Source organism: Pararge aegeria, chromosome 6 (assembly GCF_905163445.1).
Source record: "Pararge aegeria chromosome 6, ilParAegt1.1, whole genome shotgun sequence".
Lineage (NCBI taxonomy): Eukaryota > Metazoa > Arthropoda > Insecta > Lepidoptera > Nymphalidae > Pararge > Pararge aegeria.
In genome coordinates, this window is record NC_053185.1 from 11,536,250 (window position 1) to 11,555,563 (window position 19,314).

At 36.6% G+C, this 19,314-nt stretch overlaps 2 protein-coding genes across 2 annotated transcripts in view; one reads left to right on the top strand and one right to left on the bottom strand.

Moving 5' to 3' along the window:
• Positions 1 to 642: 642 nt before the first annotated feature.
• Positions 643 to 17,239, top strand: LOC120624696 (receptor-type guanylate cyclase Gyc76C-like). The gene is made up of 14 exons (XM_039891372.1): positions 643 to 757; positions 903 to 1,043; positions 1,827 to 1,898; positions 2,279 to 2,368; positions 2,646 to 2,721; positions 3,606 to 3,761; positions 4,506 to 4,704; positions 5,868 to 6,008; positions 9,172 to 9,394; positions 10,269 to 10,413; positions 11,626 to 11,828; positions 12,508 to 12,643; positions 15,309 to 15,435; positions 15,828 to 17,239. Exons 2-14 carry the CDS (start codon positions 921 to 923, stop codon positions 16,369 to 16,371), a joined length of 2,235 nt encoding a protein of 744 aa, XP_039747306.1. The 5' UTR covers positions 643 to 757; positions 903 to 920; the 3' UTR covers positions 16,372 to 17,239.
• The window catches only part of LOC120624697 (guanylate cyclase 32E-like), a 72,799-nt gene continuing 70,679 nt past the window's right edge, over positions 17,195 to 19,314 (bottom strand). The window contains exon 26 of the mRNA XM_039891373.1: positions 17,195 to 19,022. Within this exon, the coding sequence (XP_039747307.1) occupies positions 18,867 to 19,022 (156 nt within the window). The 3' untranslated portion in view covers positions 17,195 to 18,866. The remainder of the gene's footprint in view (positions 19,023 to 19,314) is intronic.

Below are 19,314 nucleotides of genomic sequence, written 5' to 3' on the forward strand. Positions count from 1 at the left end.
ACTCTGCCGCATTTAATTATGTTGTCTAGTGAGGTGAAAAGGTGTAGGAAGGAACCAGTGGCGTGCATAGAGGGTATGCACGCCACTGATATGATATAAAATAAAGAAATTCTCCAGTACTAGTTATAAATACTTAAGGGTAGGCTTTTTTATAAGTCTTACAATGCCTTTCCTTAAGTATTTTATAACTCGTACTGAAGATTTTCTGAATTTTATATCATCTGCATACCCTGTGCATACCCTCTATTCACGCCACTGGAAGGAACCTACTGATGTGTCAAACGAGACCTGATTTGTATTTATGCAGTTCAAACCATCAATAAACTCAGTATGCTAACCTACTCTAGTGTATCCTGCACATGCCTGGGGGTTCAAATTTGCAACAAAAATTACATTTGCTTTTATTTTCGCACGAGTTTTATATATATATATAAGTGAGTTATTTTCGTATAAATTTTTGTATAAATTTATTCTTTAATTATGCGAGTTATATTAACATAGTCAGAAAAGAGAATAAATTGTCGAACTTATATCAACTATTTTTTTGAGTAGCCGATTTAAATGATATTTTAAAGTTTATTTCGTGGACCGATTTTCATGACCAACGAAGGTATATATTTTCATTTTCTATTTACAGTTAAGTTTAGCAAGTGGAATATCCTGTGAAAGCAAATGTTGCACTCAAATATTTACTACAACAGCTCAATATAGGGGGAATGTTGTAAGAATAAAAGAATTGAAGTTTTCGAAAAAAAAGGTGAGAGTTATTTATAAATTATTTATAAGTTAGTAATAAATTTCAAGTGCAGCTTTTAGAGAATTGGTTTATCAATCCCACGTTATATTAGAATGAGTTTAACGTGTGTGGATACATGTGAACTATTTCTGGTTGTGTCGTGCAGGATATCCCCCGGGAGGTGATGAAAGAAATGCGTCTACTACGTGAGTTGCGGCATGATAACCTCAACTCGTTCATCGGCGCCGTCGTTGAGCCATTGCGTGTGTTGCTCATCACCGACTACTGTGCCAAAGGAAGTTTGTATGTAAGTGCATCCATCTTATATTGTACTGATTATAAACTAATTTTTTTTTTTTATACTTATATTTGCATCCGAGCAGATAGCCGACATGATGGGATGTCTAAAACCATCGCCAAAAAAACAGAGCGACACTCCGAAGGGCATATAAGTCATATGTCCTACTATATGCCGCCCTGTGTCCATGAACCTGAGGCGTAGGTGTTAAGCCCCATGTGACGAGAATTACACCGGCAACCACGCCTTCAGACCAGAACTCAGCATTGCAACAATGCTGTCTGCGGCAGAAAAAGCATGGCGGTAGTACTTATGAGCTCTGTCAAAATAATTTACTACATCTACTAGTTTTCAATATATTTGAACGTAAATATATATTTACCGAAGCGATTAGTTAATTTAAGTTGGCCCTAGACATGAATACAAAAGTTATCGGTAGAACATTTTACTACATAAATTGTTCTATATCTTAAACTAAACGATTGATATAAGATAATGTTTGCACATTTCTTTTCCAAAAATAACTGTGCAAAGGCACTGTTATTTCTCTAAAACTATTTATGTTAGGAAAAAGTTGTAGTACAAATGTAGTTGTATGAATATTGTAATTTTTTTATAAATAATGAAAGTTTGTTTGTTTGAACGCGCTTACTTCAGGAACTACTGATTAGCATTTATCAAATATTTACGTGCTGAAAAGTCCATTTATCGAGGAACGAGGTTTTCAGTAGAGAAACGTAGTCATAAATAATTTATGTAACCATTTATTTCATGTGCTTATTAATTTTTCAGGATATAATTGAAAATGAGGATATAAAGTTAGATCAAATGTTTATATCTTCGCTTGTACATGATCTCATTAAGGTAAGACATATGCACTTATTTTATGCTGCAATTTTACATTAGTAATCAGTTTATACTCTTTGTTCACTCTTAAGTAGGCTGCCTTACCTGGAACAAGTTTGCCAATTTCCAAGTCCACTTCAATTGATTTGTCACTTTTTTTAGTTTTATCTCAAATATTACACAATGTGTCTTTTGTAACAATTAGTTGATATTATAGAGTTACTTTCAAACACTTCTTTAGTTAAATTCGAAGCGTTAACTGCTTCTATACATATAGTAAGATCATATATTCGAGATCAGTTTATTTTATAACTATTTTATGTTTTCGTCTCGACTTAACTGCTTGTTTTTTATATTATTTATCTATACATACTTTTAAATATCTGTATGTATTTCAGGGTATGATTTTTATTCATACATCGCCATTAATTTATCACGGAAATCTCAAATCCTCGAATTGTGTGGTAACATCGCGGTGGATGCTTCAGGTAAATACAATATGTTGATCATAAAAATAAGAGCTTTTACTAAATTTAGGCTTCTTCTCGCTAAAACCTGCCATTCGAATTCGTGGTAGGGTGACTACAAACAAGTCACTTGACTTTTCAAAGTTGCTTATAATATTAGGCCTACTTGAAATAAATTTAATTTAATAATGTTATTTTGAGCATAAACTTAGTATATTTTCATCATTTCTCAACTCGAAATAAATTATGGTGAACCTTGCAGAAGTGAAATAAATGTTATTTTTTTTTATTATTGTAGGTTACCGATTTTGGTCTCCACGATTTAAGATGTTGTGCTGAAAATGATTTTATAGGGGAGCATCAATACTATAGAGGTGGGTACTGTTTACCTAGTACTACTGAGTCATTGATGAAACTGATTTGAAAAATAATTTTGAACAGTGAATTAAGACATGATATTTTTTATATTGTGGATGTTTTTTTTACAACTTAATACAACTTAGCTTATTTTAGATAAATTAAAGTGTTATTGTATTGTGTGCTATTATTTATATGTATATATTGAAATAAAACATCTCTTGTAAGAATTGTGTTATGTCGGTTACACTACTGGGTCGATATTACCAGGCAAGATAGGTAAGGTTTTCTGTTAAGAAATTATTAGAATCAGCCCGAGGTGGAAATTAAACATTGTACACCACCAAGCTCCGAAAATCACGTTAAGTCTGTTAGTCATTTGTTGGATACTGGTCATCATTATTCTTCTTATTCTTATTCGCTCTAGTCCAACAGACAGGTCGTATACGTCACTCACATGTTCTGCTTTGCTTGACAATCCGTTTCCATTCTTACCTGACGGCCATGTTTCTGGTACATTTCTGTTATGGTGCTTTGATCATTATTTAAAATTCTTAATAACTGAATATGAAGCAAAAATGTGTTTGTTTGTTTGTCCGTCTTTCACGCTACTTATAAGCAACCAATCGACGTGTATTTTTAGATAGAAAGGACGGAGAGTAACATAGGCTTTTCAACCCAGAAAAATAAACGGCTCTCGCGGGATTTGTTAGAAACCGCAAAAAAGACGACCAAAGAACGCGGGCAGCTAGTGTGATAATAATCGTATAGTGTGATAATAATATAAAGGCCATCAAAACTCAAACTGCGTTAAAGCAGCAAACTACTTTTCCTTTGATGGGATTAATTCGAAAAAAAATATGAGTTGTATGATAAAGTATTTATTTATATGTATTTCTAGGTTTACTATGGAAGTCACCTGAGCTCCTAAGGCAGCTAGATGATCCCAACGGATTTGTTGGGGGAACGCAGAAAGGCGATATTTATGCGTTCGGTATCATACTCTACGAAATTATAGCCAGACGCGGACCTTTCGGTTTGGCCACTGAACCCAAAGGTAATTGTAAAAATCCAATAATAATATAGTATTGTTTAACCCGTTCCATGGGTTACTTAACCAAGTTGCAATGCCAAGTTTGCGATAAACCTATATTACTATTGTAAAGGGTGAAATTTTTTGTTTGTTTGTACCGAACAGGCTCTGAAATACACATACTTACAACAATTACAATAACGTAACCCAAAGTAGCAAAATGTTGCCCATAAAGTTAATTATTTGGCCCATAAAAGTTATGTGTATTATTTATAAAATAAAAAAAAAAGCGAGGAAAAAGTAAAAAGTATATAATTAGGTATAGTTAGCCGCAATAGCAGCTTTAAGAGGTAGCCATTATGACATTACGGTACGAGGTCGCGTAGAAATCGATTAGGGCTTAATATAACTGCCATATTCCTTAACATCCCGCTTCCATCTTAGATTGCATCATCACTTACCACCAGGTGAGATTGCAGTCAAGGGCAATATATATTATAATATAGTGGAATAAAAAAAAAATGGATAGAAGCAGGCGGTACTTTGCGGAAATCCATAATATATTATTAAAATTAAGCTTAATTACTCCGCGAACAGCAGGAGAATCTGTATGGTGTAATTTATAATTTCTTCAATCCTTATACTCCACACCAAACAGATATTCGGCAATTTTCCCTCTACGCACGTTTCGCTTCGAAACCGGAGCTCCTGCTGTTCGCGGAGTATAGCAAATTAAGCTTAGTTTTCATTTAAAAAAAATATCCCCAGACATAGTGGAGAGAGTTAAGCGCGGTGCTCGCGCGGGGGCCGAGAGTGAGGAACTCCTGCGGCCCGACATCCGCGCACTAGAGGGCGTGGTGGACGAGTACGCACTGAGTGTCATGCGTGATTGCTGGGCTGAGGACCCCGCGGTGCGGCCCGACTTCCCCACCATACGCAGCAGGCTAAAGAAGTTGAAGTCCGGCAAGTACGTGGCGATACTCTTATTCACCATTAATTCATGTTAATGCATGTTTCTACCTCATTGGTCTAGTGCAGGTATGACGAACCTTTTTTAATGTAGGTCAATGCCGCTTTTTTTTTTCGCCAGCGTAACCATTGTGATTTTATGTCTGAGACATACTTAAATCATTTATGCAATAATACATTTAATACCTCCTGAGAATGCTGCGTTAATGAAGCGAAAAATGGAGGATCTGTTTGAACACAACTTTCAATGCCACCACACTGATGTGGCTGCTTGGGCTCTATAAATCATTGAGTTCCGAAAAGTAACGTCTACTCCTTAGATGGGAGTTAATAGATAGTTCAATAGCTCCTTAGGCAGCTTAATATCAGTTATTTTAACCCAGTTATATCGTTTTGCAATCAATACGAGCCTAACGATTTTAATCGCTTGCCATGCGTGCCAACGGTTTGTCATACCTGGTCTAGTGCATAGCATGTTTGTGGTTCTGGGTTTGTTTTCCAGGTCGAGCCGATAAATTGTCAGATACTGAAATTTTCTGTTTAGGAATACTGAAAATTGAAATATGACCTTGAGCCCGGTTTTGGAAATTGACGCTTAAAGATTCCGGGATGATTCCACTCTACCCCCGTGCTTCGTAGAGCCAGTTAATCCGTCATTACCGATCGTCGTTATTATGTGGAAGTAATAGTTAGAGCTCACCTATAGCATTGTAGGGTAAACCCTCTTCTACAAGGGACGTGGCCAGTGACTAGCAGTTTGACACTTAATCACTTAAAAAGCTCTTTGACGCATTTGATGATACAGAGCGATTGCCTTCTGTATTTAAAATATAAAATATCTTAACGCTAAGCAAGTGCTGCTTTCCTTTCAAAATTATATTAATCTGGGACGATAACTAAAATTTTATTGCACTCGTAGGTAAGGTATTGGCAATTTATATTTTTACTTTATGAAAGGAAGAAAAAAATAAAAAACTTTTATATTTATTGCCTTCTGTATTTACAAAATCTTAACGCTAAACAAGTGTCACTGTGATCCTTTCAAAGTTATATTAATCTGGGACTATAACTAAAATTTATTGCACTTGTTAGGTCGTGGTAATTTATATTTTTACTTTATGAGAGGGGAAGAAATAAACTTTTATATTTTTACTATCATAGGTCAAGAAATATTATGGACCAAATGATGGATATGATGGAGAAATACGCTAATAATTTAGAAGAACTAGTCACCGAGAGAACTAGGCTGTTAATCGAAGAGAAACAGAAGACGGAAGATTTACTACATAGAATGCTACCGAAGTAAGTGATGTATCTCTAGTAAAATGTAATTATTTGTATGTAATGTTAGATATGTCCAAAAACAAAGTTATTAATGTTCCTTAATTTAACATTTCGATGTCGCTTCATTAACGTGTATGTTTTCAATGTATAACCCTCTTAATAGTTACATGCAAATACCATTTTCATATTCTACATTTCGGGATATTAACAATACATTGCCTGATGAATTTGTTATGATTATCGTAATTATTTGTCATGAAATATACAATGGTCGAAGGTCGTAAAGTTAGGTTTGCTCTATGGTTTAAGATTTTCGTATCGTTTTTTTAGTACTGAAAATGCTGAAAGCGTCAGGAGCATTAACACATGAGACAGGCCATAGTTTCGGCACGAAATAAATAGTAACAGCAGCTCGGCTCTATACGATCGATGAGCTTTAGGATGCAAATTTATTAAATCTTAGAACTTTTTCACATTCTAAATAAGATATGTAATTCTTGAACATATTTCTGACTAAACGGTTGTCCGGTGTACAAGATTAATTTATCATATATACCACGACCTACCGCGTCGACTCGCCAGCATGCCAGTTGGTAATGAAAGGCTTTTAAATGCAAAAAGATTTTTCGAATCCCAACAACAACAAAAAACCTCTACACGACTATTATAGATAAAAAAGCAAGTTATTTAGGTTGTTATTGCTATTTTATCTTATTATTAGTGGATCAAGGAGAGAGAACTTTACTAAATGATCGAATAGTATTTACTTTTTCTTACTTCTACCCTACAACAAAATCTGTACTATTTCTAAACTTTGAAGTAGGTTTCTAGAAACTCTTAGGCTTAAGAGGATGTTAATAATTATGAAATAAAATCGCCTAGTAACTATTTATTTCGTGTATTCGGTGCTAGCGTAGTTCCAAATTTGTACTGTTAATGTCATTCGTTTCAAACGCACTTTCAGTACTCAAAATGCTTGCGTGGGGCAGTCTGCGATCTACTTTAATGGTTTCATTTAATAAATATTATGGGTGTTTGCATGTTACTTAATGGAGAATGCATATAATTATAAGCAAGGTGAATTTACCGTGACTAATGAAGGTACGTAACGTTGTTGTAATTAGTAAATGTAAGCACAGATACGGAAAACGCAAATACAACAAGCCACATCGCACTGGCTTACCGACATTGGTGTGCATACTGGTTTACATTCAGTCCACTCATCTCATTCCTGTAGAAAAAAATAGCATGAGTGGGAAATCTATGTTAAATAATCACATTGCGGCTGTTTATCAGGAAATATTAGTAGACACAACATCCGTGATATATTCTTTAGGATTCTGTAGCCTTAGTACAAAAGTTGAACACTTGGACGATGATATCGAGAACCGAAACACTGACCTCAGAGTGAAATAGACCTAATCCATCTGACTTCAGAGTCGAGTATTCCGTCCTACCGATTTTTATTTCACAACGTTTCCGCCCTTATGACGCTAGCTTATGAAGTATGGACTAATTTACGCTTTAAAACGTGGAGTATTAGGTCTATTTTACTCTGACTTTATGTTAGATGCTTGCACGTAATCTACTCTCGCGAGATGTGCAAGTACGTGCTCGAGTAACATATATTATTTACGTGATCGCATACACATTAAAAATAAGATTTTTCTAAAAATATAACAAAACTGTTACTTTTGATCTCAGGGACTTATGTATCTACATTATGTAATGTAATTGAGTCAGCATAAACTTTGTTGTGTAGTGGTAACTTCATGTAACGAAATTATGTTGATTTATCGTAAAAATCATCATCTCCTTCCCAGAATATGACATTCAAGTTTTTAAATAATATTGTTGGTCTTTAAGGTAACAAAACGTTTAAACGTAATTGTCAACACATTTCAGTCTCGTAACATTGTAATATCAAACACATTTGAATTGTTACATAATCATATAAATTTGTAAATAAACTAATATGCATTTTTATTTACGGTTTTGTCGACGTGAAGGGCAAAACTCGACATAATGATATTTTCTAACAGCTCGATTTGGTCTGATCATCGACACGGACTTGATGTAAAGCAGTACATGCTCATCGTGATGTTGTATCAAAAGGAAAAAAAAAATGTAATTATATTCACTTTGTTGTACTTGTGTTCTTTTCCAGATGTGGGGGTTGAATCCATTATAGAAATGTCGTGAAAATGTCTTGAGGTAATTAACTCTCTACTGGTGATTGTAGTTAATGCGGTTTGTCTTACGCTGTGGGGGCCGTTACATCGCTTACCATCTGAGATGTGATGCGGTTAACTAACAATAAATATTAGAGCTTGCTTTGGGTCTTGTGGTGGTTTAACATAGCGCAATTTGATCGGTGTTGGTTATAACATTGGCTTGTGCGATGCGATTTGAGTATATTAGTTTTTAGTTCTCATGGAGATCAACGAGAGTTATTAAAGTTGAATAAATGTAGAAAGCATGTTTTAATTATTCAGTTTTAACTTCATTTTTATATATTTTCTATTTAAATTATTCATTTATATGTATAATATGCAATTTTATTATAAGATAAAATCGAAAGTAATCTTTGCTTCTCATGTAGTATTTAGTTATCTCAAAAGGATACAGTATTTTATTGTAGAATTGTAATTGTAAAAAAAAAAACTTTGAAATAATATCTAGCAATCAGTTTTTATTTGTAGCATGAGATTTTGAAGTATTTGTTCACTGTTATTTGTAAAATGAAGTTATTGAATTATAACAAAAGTCTTCCTTATTGTATATATACGTTAGTTTTGAAATACGCCCAAGAATATTTACTGTTTTATATTTTATTATGTCACACTTAAAATGAATATTAAAATGATTTTTATGTGAATGAAATAAGAATGCATTATGTGAATGAAAAAAGGTAATGAAATTATACTTTCTACAGAGTGAATATGATTTTTTTTCAGTCAGTCAGTCGCTTCTTACTTTTTGTACGAATAAAGTTGTTTTGAGGACAAAAGCGCTAGGAGGAATCCTCGCTCCGTTTGAGTTTGGAAAGGTGGCGCAAATGGTGCGAAGATACCTCTGAGTCTAGCCTTTTCAAATTAAAACTAAAGAACGTACCACGTTACCCTCAATTTTGGGGTCCACCTTAACGGATCAAGTGTATACAGGCAGATTATTGTTCTAGGTCAGTTGCTCGAAGGTTGACGACCGGGGAGGGTGTGGAGCCGGAATCGTTCGACTCTGTAACGATCTACTTCAGCGATATTGTTGGCTTCACGGCTATGTCCGCGGAAAGCACGCCGTTGCAAGTGGTCAACTTTCTTAACGATCTGTACACTGTCTTCGATAGGATAATAAGGGGCTATGACGTGTACAAAGTAGAGACTATCGGTGATGCATATATGGTGGTACGTATTAAGTATAAAGAGGTACAGTTGTTCGACGTCTTTAATTGATTTGGCATGATTGCTGGGCCTAGTCGGCTTCGTAGAACTTTTGTGTAACATTGATCATCATATCATCCCATTACCTTCTGTATGTCGATACTTATTCTTTGATAATGAATAATTTGTTTTTAATAATCATTATGTCGGAATTACGTTATTCTGCTTTTGTATGGAGTCTTTTTATTATGAGTTTTTGGCAGGACAGGTCAGTTTGGTACTGAAAGTAAAGCATTAGAATGTGAGCTTTACGGTATGTATAAAAAACCTATCAATATTAATGTGCCAGTAATTACTAACGAGTTGAACACACATTCCTCACCTATCATACAAATCACTTTTATCGAGAAACTCCTTTCTGACTGATTATTTCAAATAAAATGCATATAGAACGGGCAGCAGTTGAACCCCCGTTTCACAACAGACCCGGCCTGCAAATTAAGCCACGAGTCTCGTACCTTTTGATGTCGGAATGATTAAATTGTATGTAATAAATAGCGACTGTTTTATCATCTTCATCAGCCCATTTTCGGCCCACTACTGGGCTCGGGTCTTCCCGCTGAATTAGTAGGTTTATGGCCGTAGTCAACCACGCTGGCCAACTTCGGATTGGTAGGATTCATCCCCCTCGAGAACATTATGGAGCAGGCATGCAGGTTACTTTACGACGTTTTTCTTCATCGTTAAAGCCAGTGAAATTTTAAGTGGCTCAATTTAAAAACGTTATTGGCTATCACCACTTTTTACCGTTAACTTACTTCAAAACTTACATTTAGTGCATAATACACTTAAGTTTTTTAAATTATTCTAGTAATTTATTGTATTTTTCATATTTAAGGTATCCGGCCTACCAATAAGGAACAACGACAGGCACGTTGGCGAAATAGCGTCGATGGCGCTGGAACTGCTAAACGCTGTCAAGAGTCACAAAATATCTCACAGGCCTAATGAGATACTGAAACTAAGGATAGGAATTCACACAGGTACACTTATTTTAGTTCATCTACAACGTAATGAGCAACGCTTATGCTGTTGTCTGTATAAGTGTGTATTTGTTTGTAAAAAGTTTATTGAAATACAGCAGATTTTTTTAAAGAAATTCTATAATAAATAATTAATGCGGTGTTTTGCATACCACAAAAAAATGCGCTAAAAATACCTAGGACTCACAATCCAGTAAATTAGGTCCAATTTCGAAAAAGACATCTTCTCGTCCAAATTACCTCAATTCTTTAAGACCAAAGTCTTCGGTCTGGCCTAGTGATTATTAGGGCTCTGAAACGTGGTCGCTAAGTATGGGTCCCAAGGTCACTCGGCGGGCGATGGAGAGTTCTGTGTTTAGAGAATCTCTACGTCATCAAATCAGGAATGAGGAGATGCGTAGAAGAACCAGAGTTATCGATATAGTTCAAAGAGCCGCGAAGTTTAAGTGGCATTGGGCGGGGCACATTCCTCGGAGAACCGATCGACGTTAGGATGTGCTGGAATTGAGCTTTCCCATCGGTAATTGCGTCGTTGGTAGACGACGTGGACGGATGACAGCAAGCGAGTCGCAGGCATTCGCTGGACCCAAGCGGCACAAAGACCGTGGTATTTGGAACTCCCTACAAAATACATAATAATAGCAGTGGACGTCCATTTGTAGACATAAACGGCTATAGGTCGAATGGGAGCTGAAAGAATAATTTAATTTCTGCAAATTGTAAAAAATGTTTCTTCCTTTGTGCGTTTTCTTAATTTTATTAGTTTTGTCATTCCGTTCATCCACCTTTTAAAATACACTCTAGGTGTACACTTGGAAACTTGTGTTCGGGGAAAAAATGGGTAGAAAATTAGTATACTAATTGACGGTCTCCATCAAGGCTAGTATAGGCAGGAGATAAAACGTAAATCCCCTGACAAGGGATAAAAATAACAGAGAATAGAAGTTTACCCCCGTTTATTATTTGGATATTAGTTTCACACGTGCCCCCAATGCTCGGAGAGTTGATAAAGCTGTGGGAGATGATAAAATTTTGTCCTTTCCCCTGGGCCAAAAATGTCCCCTGCCAATGCTAGCCGTGCAGTTTGTATAGGGACTCGCATAAACACGTTTCCGAGTAGGCACCCTAGGGTGTTGAGTGTTGAGTGGGACTGGATTGACTCTTGTAATTAAGCCGGACTCTGACATAATGAACCTGTAATTTCATACACAGGGGCGGTGGTCGCGGGAGTGGTAGGTCTCACGATGCCGCGTTACTGTCTGTTCGGCGATACCGTGAACACCGCGTCACGAATGGAATCCAACGGGGAACCACTGCGGATCCATATTTCGCCTAGTTGTAAACAGGCGTTGGATAAGCTGGGCGGATACGTCGTTGAACCCCGAGGCACCATTCCGATCAAGGGAAAGGGCCAGGTATTGTTTTTTTTTTTTTTCTGTTTTTAGTACGCTTACTAGTTGGAACTATATTATTTATTGATAACTATAACTGACACAAATGTATCAAAGCTAATATTAAACATTATACATGTAATTATAATAGTATAGTGTGCTGTAGTGGTATGTTATATATTACGAGGTATGTTCGAGATATTATACGATTCCTGAGTGTGTGTAAGGACACACACTCTAAGCTCCCTAGAAAAACTTAATTAAGTTGCTCAACAGAATGCCAACTTAACGTTACTAACGTTTGATGTTTTTTCTAAGATACCCTTCGCCGTTTTTTTTTAAATTACAAAATACTATGTAACTCTACACAGAACAGAGAGTAAGTAGTTGGCAATATTACCAAATTTAACGACTGCCTTTGGAGGTTTGTGTTAGGTTAGTTTACCATTCCTCCGTGCCTCGGAGAGCATGTTAAGCTGTTGCCAATCATTTTCAATAGAACTTGGTATTAAACACTACTTAACAACATACAATACGTTACCTAGCCCCGCTAACCATCATTGGAGCAACTTCCTAACGTAAAACTCTTACGAATCTATGAGAAGAAGCATATAGTAATAATTGAAGTAATAATAGTAATAATTGGAGTAATAGTAATAATGCATATAAGGCTGACGTTGATACAGAAAACAATATTTTTTAGCTTCAAACATATTGGCTGGTTGGTGCGACTGAGAAAGCGATACAAAAAAGGCCGGTAGAGGGAGAGGAGCGGCCACTATTCTGTCGGCCGCGACGAAGTCCCAGATTGACTGATTCCAGACATCCATCAATCTCAGGTATGCTGTTTGTACTATGGAATATTATTTGTGCTGTTTTCAAGCGTTACTTTGAAATTTGCAACGCATTTTATGGCTTTAGCATGCCTAATTAAACAAATCAAACATTGTTTTTTTATTTTTATATAGAAGGAATTTATAAGATACTATACTGCGGTCAACGAAAATATATAATTAACAATTCGAACAGTGACTGTGTACTATGGCTAAGTTAAGCATTAAATTAGTATAAGTCTGGCTTTGAACGAAAGTGAATGCTAGTCTATCTATTTAAGGTTGTTGAGTTAGACAACCTTTTTTGTTATCTTAGAACACACGCTAAGCTTGGCTTTAACTTTAGCTTCGCAGCTACTATTTGTACTTTTACTATTTTGTCTCTGACCACAGTTATGTTCCGAATACAAACATATACTTTCAAGAATACAAGATATAGTTAAATAAAAAAATAAATGTAAAATCGAAATGAGGCGACAGAATGTATGTATACATTTATTTCAACAATTTTATTGCTTACACACATACACAAAAGTTACATTGGATTATTAATCTTTTTTATATGTATCGCTCATTTGTTGCAACAAAGGTCTATCTCCAAATGACATAATGATATTATACAGTTTTGTTGCGTTAAATTTTGTATGACTGAAAAATTGCATTTATTTCTGGCTATCTTACATTACATTAGTTGAAAAGCTAACTCAAAATAAGGCCTTACAAAACGTTCCGGTACGATGTCGTGTAAAAACTGATAACTCGTACAGGTTAGCCCGCTACCATCTTAGGCCGCTCCGTTACTTACTAGTAGGTGAGATTGCAGTCAAGGGCCAACTTGTTGAGGAATAAAAAAAAAACACTGTTAAAGTGTGACAAAACACTGCGTAACTCCGATGCTTTATCACTTATATTTTTTGTATCCATAGAAGACCTCACTACAGCACGGCTAGAATGGGCAGGAGACAATTATCTCCCCGGGGAAAGGATAAAAAATTATCTTCTCCCACAGCTATATCAACTCTCAGAGCACAAGTGGAAATAATATCCATATAACATATGTGTATTAATAAACGGGGATAAACTTCTCCTATTCCATGTTCCAGTGATTTAGCACGTGGGCACGTTCATCATATCCCTTGTCAGAGGATATAATTTTTGTCTCCTGCTTGTGGTAGCCCTGCAGGGGTTCCATTTGAAAAAAAAATATTTTCACACACAATTTCAGAAAAAAAAAAAAAAAAAAATTTTTTTTTATTAGAATACCAAAAATCACTATGATTTTTGTTATAAAAGATCCTTGCAGCAAATCAGTGATGCATTACGTACGCTCTTCGCAAATATTTTGTTTGATGATATGACGATAACGTATCTCTTTTTTCTATGTGAATAATCAAAAGTAATTTTTAGCATGACATGTAGACTGAACATACTAACATGAATTATTTGCATGTTTTGTGTGCGTTTGAGTAACTTCTTGTCTGTTACAATGTGGAGTGCAGTTTCAGATTCGGTTGGGATAATTACTAAGGTATCCTACGTCACAAGTAGGTCCTGTTGCCTGGCAGAGATTGCTAAGGGTTGCCCCTTTTTATATTCTATAGTCTTCCCTGGCGCAGCGGTGAGCGCTGTTGTTTTAAGTTAGAGGTCCGCGGTTCGATTCCTGGCAGGGGCAATTTGGGAATTTATTATTTCCGAATTTTCTCTCGTCTGGTCTGGTGGGATTAGTTACCAGCCTACCGATAAGCGAAGCGAAGTCGGGCCGCTAAGCGATTTAGCGTTCCGGTACGATGTCACGTAGAAACCGATTAGGTTACGTTAAACATAATTGTCATATGATATGTCATAGGGAATATGACAATTATATTAAAAGCATAACCCTAATCGGTTTCTACGCGACATCGTACAGGTCAGCCGGATTGTCACTTACCACCAGGTGAGATTGCAGCCAAGGGCTAACTAGTAGTAGAATAAAAAAATTAAAAAAAAAACTTTTATCTTAGCCTATCTATTATTTTTATTTCCTTTAAAAAAAGATCAATAAAGGCATAAATTAAATCAAATTGTAAACATAAAATTATTGACAAGTATAATTAGCCTCTCACAGTCAGGTAAATAGCTTTAGGCGTATCCTTAGCTTACTGGATAGTGTTGCGTATATGACTTCACTACATATTGTAACATATATAACTAGCCATCAATCAACTAATACTCTGATACAATATCGATGCGTCCACAACCGTAGTATGAAATCAATAGCACAATTTAAAGACACTTTGGAAACTGCTACAGTCGTATATTTCGAAATTGAGACGCAACACTTATGCAAGTAGCTGTAAATTATCTATGACAGAGCTCGTCCGGGGATGAATTACCGCCATGCTTATTTCTGCCGCCAATCAGCATTGGTACATGAGACTTGATACATTATTTGATAAAAACATCGTGTCACTTTTTGAGACGTTTTCTTTGGCTGCCGCGTGAAGTGTTGCTGTTTATAGGCTACGTCATATATATATATATATAGCTTGGTCCGTCAATTGTTACTATAAAAAAGTAACGGTTTTAAAAACGTATGGACGCATTTAGATTATAACGTAAGCGATGTTGTATCTAGTGTTAGTTGATGTCGATGCATATACCACCTCGTCAAATCGTGGTGTCGGTTGGGTAGAGCTGAAGAGCGAGGGCCGCTCGGGCAGCGGTAGCGGCGGTATCCGGCAGCGCCTTCACAGCGGTGCCTCACTGCCCGCGCCCGCATCGCCATTGGCCCGCCGCGCCCCGCATGTTACACACACCAGGTGATTGTTTTACCTTGTCTCAAATAAGTAGAAAATGTAGACAATAAATAAGATCAAAGGTATGATGGTGTCATTAAATTATATGGTTTTGTCGAATCGAATATCAGTCGAATTGTGTTTATCGTATTGTGTTTGTATGGTCGGAGGCTTCTGCCTTAGTTATCACCGACAAAGACGTACCACCAAGCGATCTAGCGTTCCGGTAGAATTTCGCGTAGAAACTATAAGGGAAAAAATGTAATATAACTGCAAATCTAACACGACGAAAAAAGATGCCGTCTTGTTGTGAGAGGACTTTATTCCGGCTGTGGACTGCTTTAGGCTAGTCTTCATTCTATTTAAATTAGGACCCTTAACAGGTTCACTATAACAAATGCAATGTTTGCTATCAGACGTGCGCTGAGCTCGATTGCGTCGTCAACGGCGTGCGAGGGCATGGGCGGCGGCGTGGGCTCGTGCATGGGCGCAGGCATGGGCGAGTGCGCGGGCGTGGGCGATGCGGAGTGTTGCGCGCTGCGGCCCGCGCGCTCGTTGGACACGCTGGGTGCGCGCGCTCGCCTACGTCGCCAGAACACGACGCGCTCGCTGGACGCGGACGTGGTCATCGCCACCGTCTCGTCCACGCTGTTCAACGGCACTGCGCTGTCACCGCCCGACGACCCGCCGCGCAACGACGAAGACAGCCCGCTGCTGCGCAAGGCGAGCCTCTGCAACAAGCTCGACCGCCCCAAGCGCAAAGTGCCCGACTCAGACTACATTGAGTTCTACAAGAAGTGGCGCTCGCTGGAGAACGTCGCGGACGCTAAGGGCGGCGCCAAGATGCCGCGGTTCGCGATCCGCTCGTGGTTGCTCGGCATCTTCGGCGGTAGCGCGCGTAGCACTTCGTCGTCGCTGCGCCGTGCACCGCACTTGCTCGACCGCGAGTCCGCTGTGTGAAGGCCCTGCGCCCGTGTGTTTTGCGATAACGTCGCTTAGCTAACAATACAGCGCAACTGAAATCACCAAGGCCTTCAGGACTCACAAAAAAACACTCATCATATCGTGCTTACTTAGTCTAACGGACCAACAATTAATAAATTGTACTTTATCAAGTTTATTTTTTCGTATTTTCGCAGATAAATGTGTTGATACATTGAAATTTACCATAATACCTATATTAAATTTCAATTTTGATTGAAACAGCATAGAAATAGGACTTTTACTGTAAAATTTGTGTTTTGTTATTTATGCTAAGTTATTGGTATTGCTGAGATTATACAGAAATCTAATCCATACTAATTTTATAAATGTAAAAGTGTGTGTGCTGTTTATTTGTTACGTTCATTTGTTAAGTTTGGCAGCTTGAATCCTGGAGACGGAGACATAGGACTTTTATCCCGGGCTAATAAAGCGTCCTATGGGATTCCTAATAATATTTATTTTGTCGTATATTTTAACTATTCTTGGCTGAACAAATCATAACATAAAGAGACTTTTAAATTTGGGAAATAACGGTTGGGCTACATACTACGATATATGCAGGCGCAGAAGCGGGCACTTCCATTAGGTAATAAACCCATCAATATTATAATATAAGAAAACCGTTTAATTACACACAGGCTCATTATATGACTTTTTCATGTAATGACAAGAGAGCGGTTTATTGTATCTCCTAAAAATTATGCTAGTTTGACTTACGCGGTATTGTAAGCTAAGCGTCGATATATGTATATGAAATGCTCTTGTAAATAATAAGTGTAAGTAAAACGATGTTACCGTCAATTGTGAAATAAGAGTTTAATGTTATTAAATAATTTCTATTGAACATGGTCTCTTAATAATACTGACATAGATCACATTAACGCTACTGAATTGTTAAACGTCTATAACGCGAATGATTACCATATCTAAGACTGCGTTATGAATCTTTTTCTTATTTATGCTTTGTCTTATTTAGGATTATAATTTTGACAGCTCACAGTAATTATAAGACCATGTATAAACGATAATGAATCTATTCGGTTATCGATTACTCTTTTCATATAACTAGGAATCGGTCGTATCATGGCAATGATGTTTGGTCAGACCATAATTTATACTTAAACCAAAACAAAATAAATTTCTTTGTTCATAAGATCAGTGCCATCTATAAGTTTTACATGCTACCCAACTGGCAGTAATAGTTAAATAATAGACAATAAGACATTATCTGTATTATAATTTCACCTGAAATAAAACACGAATTTTTGGGGACGAGAGCTGTTAAAATCATTATCCTAAATTAGACAAAGCTTTACTCAGTTAAATTTTACATAGCTACGCTATATTACTGGTAACTTTAACGTTTTTTATAAACAAGTGAAGACTCCACGAGAAAAATAATGTCACTTTTCTGTCATTTTAAACTGACTTTATTGCTATCTTTTCGGATTATTCATTCATAGAAAATAGAACGACATTATAACTGGACAAAGAATAGGTAATTAGTTGATTAAAAAAATATTAATATTTAAAAAAATATATGTTCATTTATCAGTAATTAAACATTTCTTGACATTCCTTCTTTTTCCTGCGAAGTCTTCTAGTATAATAGTACCCCTATTATACTATATATATTGCGCATACTGCAACGATATTTTAATGGTTATTTTGTTATTATAATATTATCATAAATAGACACATAAATTATATTCACATTCGTAATCCGGACGGGTATTGACTAGTGGATGTGGATGTAAATCATTTTGAGCCGGCCTCAAGTTTGAGAACTTATTTATTTCATCTGCTAAGAAAACTATTGCATTTTTCGTTTCGAACTCATCCGTATTATTTGACAAAAAAGCTTGTCTTTCACATCGGTGACTTGATTCGAAAATACAAATTGAGTAACGATTGGACGTTTGGATCCAAACCACGTTGAGCTAGGTTTGAGACATTCAGTGCCTTAAAAGAAATACTTTTCTTTATGGCTCTTTGTTTTGCAATAATTTTGCCAAACCTGAATACACGCTTCCACGCTCTGTCATTTCTAAGGTCTGATAAAGGTGCTGTCTGATAAAGTTTAAGACAACACAGCGACGTTATGCCACGTTTATTTGTAAGCCCATAAATGACTCAAAATACTTCAATGTTGGTCGGATACTTTTTGTTCAACTACGTCCGATTATTTATTATTGGTGCCACTTAGGTTTTACATAAATATCTTAACTAAACCACATTGAAACTAGAAACTTGACTTCTAGAAACAGTGTTATTCATTTCCATGTATGGAGCGTTGTGATAAGAACAGCACTACTATTGAATCTGTTAATTTAGTTTAAATTAAGAGATTCATCTAAAACATAATTGACACCATTACCTCTACTTTTTTAATTAACAGTATGTCAAAAGTTCGATAACTCGATAATGATTAAACCGCTCGTTTCGGTACATCCGCGGTGTAGTAAAATAAACTATGCATCGGCTAACAGCGGTATGCCGGCGGGATCATCGCAGTTAACTACAAGGCGGATGTCGCAACGCTGCTCGATTATAGGGCACGACACGCTGGCGTGATCCCTCAGCGTCGGCGCTTCCAACAACTCGGGCCTCTGAGCTTCACCGACTACCTGCAAACGAATCAATTGTTAAAACGTTTTGATTGATTAGAATCACTGACCTCTGTTTTTACCACTGACTTCTATTATTACCACTGATCTCATTTATTACCACTGGCATTATTATTACCACTGGCCTCTACCAATGATATCTATAATTATGACTAACCTCTATTATTACTACTGACCTCTATTTTTTGACCTCTGTTATAACTACTGCTCTCTATTAGTACCAGTGACCTCTTAATGTTACCATTGGCCTCTATTATTACCACTGCCCTGGGTTATTACCATTCACCTTTAT

What these genes read in the sequence shown, in the direction of transcription:
- LOC120624696 (XM_039891372.1), top strand. Translation starts at nt 921, where the DNA reads ATGAAAGAAATGCGTCTACTACGTGAGTTGCGGCATGATAACCTCAAC. An exon ending in AAGAAGTTGAAGTCCGGCAA is followed by an intron (nt 4,705 to 5,867) that starts GTACGTGGCGAT and finishes TTACTATCATAG; the next exon opens with GTCAAGAAATATTATGGACC. An exon ending in TCGGTGATGCATATATGGTG is followed by an intron (nt 9,395 to 10,268) that starts GTACGTATTAAG and finishes TTCATATTTAAG; the next exon opens with GTATCCGGCCTACCAATAAG.